The sequence below is a fragment of the Pinus tabuliformis genome, chromosome 8 (assembly GCF_031772625.1).
Source record: "Pinus tabuliformis cultivar Carrire ecotype Pingquan chromosome 8, CPIR1, whole genome shotgun sequence".
Taxonomy (NCBI): Eukaryota; Viridiplantae; Streptophyta; class Pinopsida; order Pinales; family Pinaceae; genus Pinus; species Pinus tabuliformis.
The window spans coordinates 1,376,372,682-1,376,376,431 of record NC_142294.1 but is presented as its reverse complement, the minus strand read 5'-3'; the positions used below and the strand labels follow the sequence as shown (position 1 = coordinate 1,376,376,431).

General features: G+C 39.1%; 1 protein-coding gene across 1 annotated transcript; it reads right to left on the bottom strand.

Moving 5' to 3' along the window:
• Window positions 1-1,373: 1,373 nt before the first annotated feature.
• On the bottom strand, window positions 1,374-3,335 carry LOC149240628 (TMV resistance protein N-like). Its single transcript, XM_089370241.1, has 4 exons — window positions 3,187-3,335; window positions 2,572-2,770; window positions 1,963-2,412; window positions 1,374-1,436 (listed from the first exon to the last, which is right to left on the bottom strand). The coding sequence occupies exons 1-4, from the start codon at window positions 3,333-3,335 to the stop codon at window positions 1,374-1,376; spliced, it is 861 nt and encodes a 286-aa protein (XP_089226367.1).
• Between the last annotated feature and the right edge of the window lie 415 nt (window positions 3,336-3,750).

The window sequence follows — 3,750 nt, the reverse complement described above, 5'->3', positions numbered from 1 at the left end:
TATTTTTCTTTCTATCATTTTAAAGAATGGCTTCTTTAGATTGAGAAATATGCCAGATTTTATTTGTAGAGAACACAACCATATCATTTCACTATAACACAAATGTAATTAGCATTTGCACCTAATGTTGCAAAGGAAACGCCGTAAAGCATACCGTGTGGAGGAATATTGAAATGTGAATGGGCATTTTTGAAAGCAAGGGTCGATGATAATGAGTTTCAATTGAGGAAGCCATGGCTAAAACCCTATCCAGGGGTTAAAGTGGCTATAAAATGGAATAAAAATAGTCATAAATAGCCATTGAAGTTGTTTAAACACCTTTGTATCTGGATAAAGATTGCCTAGTTGAAGGTGAAGGTAAACAAATGAATCCAGGTGAACAGGTCGATGATAATGAGTTTCAATTGAGGAAGCCATGCCTAAAACCCTATTCGGGGGTTAAAGTGGCTATAAAATGGAATAAAAATAGTCATAAATAGCCATTGAAGTTGTTTAAACACCTTTGTATCTGGATAAAGATTGCCTAGTTGAAGGTGAAGGTAAACAAATGAATCCAGGTGAACAACCACTGGGTATCCATATCGATTTGGATAGGGTTATTTAAGAAATCATTATTTAAACGAAAAATTTAATTAATATCAAGATATATTTAAAACATGTATTATATTCATTAAAATAGATTGATTTTTTTTTTAAATATGTTAAAATCCATTGATAATGAATTGGTTGTAAAGACATAAACTATCAAAATGGTATTTCATCTTGAAACATCCTTTTTCAAGTTTCAGTTGGAAAATACAAGTAGTAAATTGTAACGGAAGAGGTTAGAGAAGAAATATAATATTCTGAAGAACATTGTGGTTGTCATTCCATATTTGAAGTTGCATCAAAATTTGTTGGAGGCATCGAAGACCTGAAGACGCAGTAATGAACCTGCAAAATGTATATTTTGTTAGGATTTGTAATATGTAAATTAAGTGTGGAAATTTATTTGTAATATTTTGCTTGTGAGTTGTGTTAAAAAGAAATTGGAATGAATGGAAATGAATATTCGTTACAGTATTCAGCCCAGTGTCTATCGTGTGCTCAGTGATTTTATCATCTATAGTTCTGGGAGACACACTGCGTCTGGGAAGGTGGGTGGTTTGTTATATTCTCAAATATTCAATTTGGTGGTTTGTTATATACTCCAATATTCAATTTGTGTTAGAGTGGTTCAGGTAAACTTAAACTTGATTAGATAAAGTTATTAGTTGTTTTTGGGCTAATGAGAATCTATGGTTTTGTCCATGGTATTCATATGGAATATAGTATATTCTTAAGTCTTCAATTTCTATTAGAGTGGTTCAAGTAAATTTGATTAGGTAAAGTTATCAGCTATTTTGGGGTTCATGAGAACCCATAATTTTGTCTATGGTATTCATGTGGAATATAGCCTGTTTAAAAACAGAAAGACTCCATAAGTGAAAGAAATTAACATCGAGGCTTTTGGCTTTTAAATAGGTTATATTCCATAGGAATATCATGGGCCAAACCATAGGTTGGAGATAGAAAACTACTTATAGGTTGGAGAGAGTTGTAACTAATTTTAAGGCTCCTTTCTATCTCTGTAGGTAATGTTTGGTGAAGTCCATTCAGTTGCTCTTCCCAGTAAAGTTTGTCCTGTTCACAAACAAGCGCCCCAAAAAATTTCAATGATAAAGGCAAACCATGGCATGCCTTTAAAAACCCATCTACAAGATTTTCAAATCCTGGTAGTGGATATGGCTGGAAAAAGGCATGCAAGCAAAACAGCTCTTGGGAGTGTGCTATATTGAGGCCTGGTAACTGATAAATTGACGACTCTACAATTCATGCACTTCTAAGGATATGCTTGCCCCTAGACGTAACCAAAATCAAGCTCTTGGGGTGAAGGACATGCTTAATTGGCAAGAAAGGATCTAGTTGATCCACATGACCTACATCATTTAATATTATGAGTGCCTCACAAGCTGAGAGATTCTTTTTAAGTATCTCCACGCCTTCTTCCCACCTTTCAATTTTGATATCTCTATCCTTCAAGTCCTTAATGAGTTTGCTTTGTAAATTATTTAGAGACATTCTATTTGCATTTTCCCTCACATCAAATAGAAAGCAGGATCTATCAGAATCTGACCTCTTACGATTGAAAAGTTCTTTGGCCAGCATCGTCTTTCCAATTCCACCGATGCCCACAATCCCCACAACCTTGACCTCCACATGCTCGTCATGATGCAGTCGCAGTGTCCCTTCAAAATCTTGTAACTTTTCTGCCAAACCAGTTGGATATTTTGCCACATCCAATAGCATTGCAACATTTTTCAACACGGCTTGCATGACCTTCTCCAACAGCTCCTCTTCGTGCTCCTCCAAGAGTCTCTCTTCACCCTCGTCCTTGAATATTAATTAAGACAGTAAAGTAAGTAATGACAAAAGCATACTTGAGATGTGATATATGCTTCAATGCAACAGATTTAGAACTAATATGGATCGAGACGGTGGATATCCTTACCCATCACCCTCCTGCAGTTCAAAGCCACTTATATTCGCGACATGATGAAGGGCGTTTCGCCAAGTCTGGATAGTCTGCAAGTCGTACTGCTGCTTCTCTTCGTGGATACGTAGGGCTTTAGCGTACGGTCCATCTTTATCTTTGCCCGTCCACCTGACCTCCGAGGGATTCACTTTATAGAAGACCGAAAGAATAATAGCTTTGGACTCCACCATGAGGACCAGCTCGTCCAGGCACCACCTGAATTCGGCATAGGTCGCAAATGAAATGGCTATATGGACAGAGGCTACTCGAACAACAACTTCTATCTGAGATGTAATATTGTGTCCAGCCTGCAGTTCGGGCTTGTCGAGGAAGACTTGCAATCCATTGGAAATGAGGTGACGGTATTTGTAACCATTAGACCAGTGCGCAAACCGTTTCAGCAACTAATTTTTTGTAACCATTCTAATCTAATGGCTGTAATCTTTGCAATCGTCTTACATATAATCCTATGGCATATAAAGATGACAGGTAGGCAGAGAGGGGAGTTGATTTCAAAGGGAAACTCCTTACGGCGTAATTAATTAATCATCAATGGTAAAGGTGACATACAAGGTGGGAGTAGTCTACTTAGGCGAAGGAATGGCCCGGTTTCCGTCGCCGCCTGGAAAAACCTCTGGCTTCTGGCGCTGGCAATTCCTTCGCCCTCCGCGAGCTCCGCCACCCTCCGCATTAATGTCCACGACTGACAGGGGCGGGCTCCGCCACCCTCCGCATTAATGTCCACGACTGACAGATATCTGACAGACATTCCGATTTCCATCGCGTCTTGCCGCCGAGGAGTTAATTCACCATGGAATTTGAATTCCTCCGCCTGGGATTAACTTCAACTTCTCGGGTTAAGGTTCTTCAGAGATTCAAATGGAGAAACCATGTTGCAGGTCCTCTGTCTTGTGTCTTCTTACTGTGTTTTTGATGCTATGTTCCGGGTTCGAATCCCGCTGCGCTCAGGAGATAGCAGCTCCTGCTCCAATGCTTGAATCAGAAAAAGAAGCCATGTTTTCAGTATTGGGTTCTCTGGTAGGAAGTGACTTGAATGTGAGTGGGATTTATCCAGATCCTTGTGGTACCACACCTATTCAGGGATCTTCATGCGATCGATTCGGCGATTTCTGGTTCGTTACAGTATTAAACCTTGGCGCCATTTATGATAACTCGTTGAAATGCAGTGAGATCGC

Excerpts from the sequence above, each read along its gene's own strand:
- LOC149240628 (XM_089370241.1), bottom strand. The coding sequence starts at position 3,335 with ATGGAAATCGGAATGTCTGTCAGATATCTGTCAGTCGTGGACATTAAT. Across the intron at positions 2,771-3,186 it reads GCCAGCGCCAGAAGCCAGAG|GTGGTGCCTGGACGAGCTGG; the intron begins GTTTTTCCAGGC and ends TGCCGAATTCAG. Across the intron at positions 2,413-2,571 it reads GGCGAAACGCCCTTCATCAT|GACGAGGGTGAAGAGAGACT; the intron begins GTCGCGAATATA and ends TTAATATTCAAG.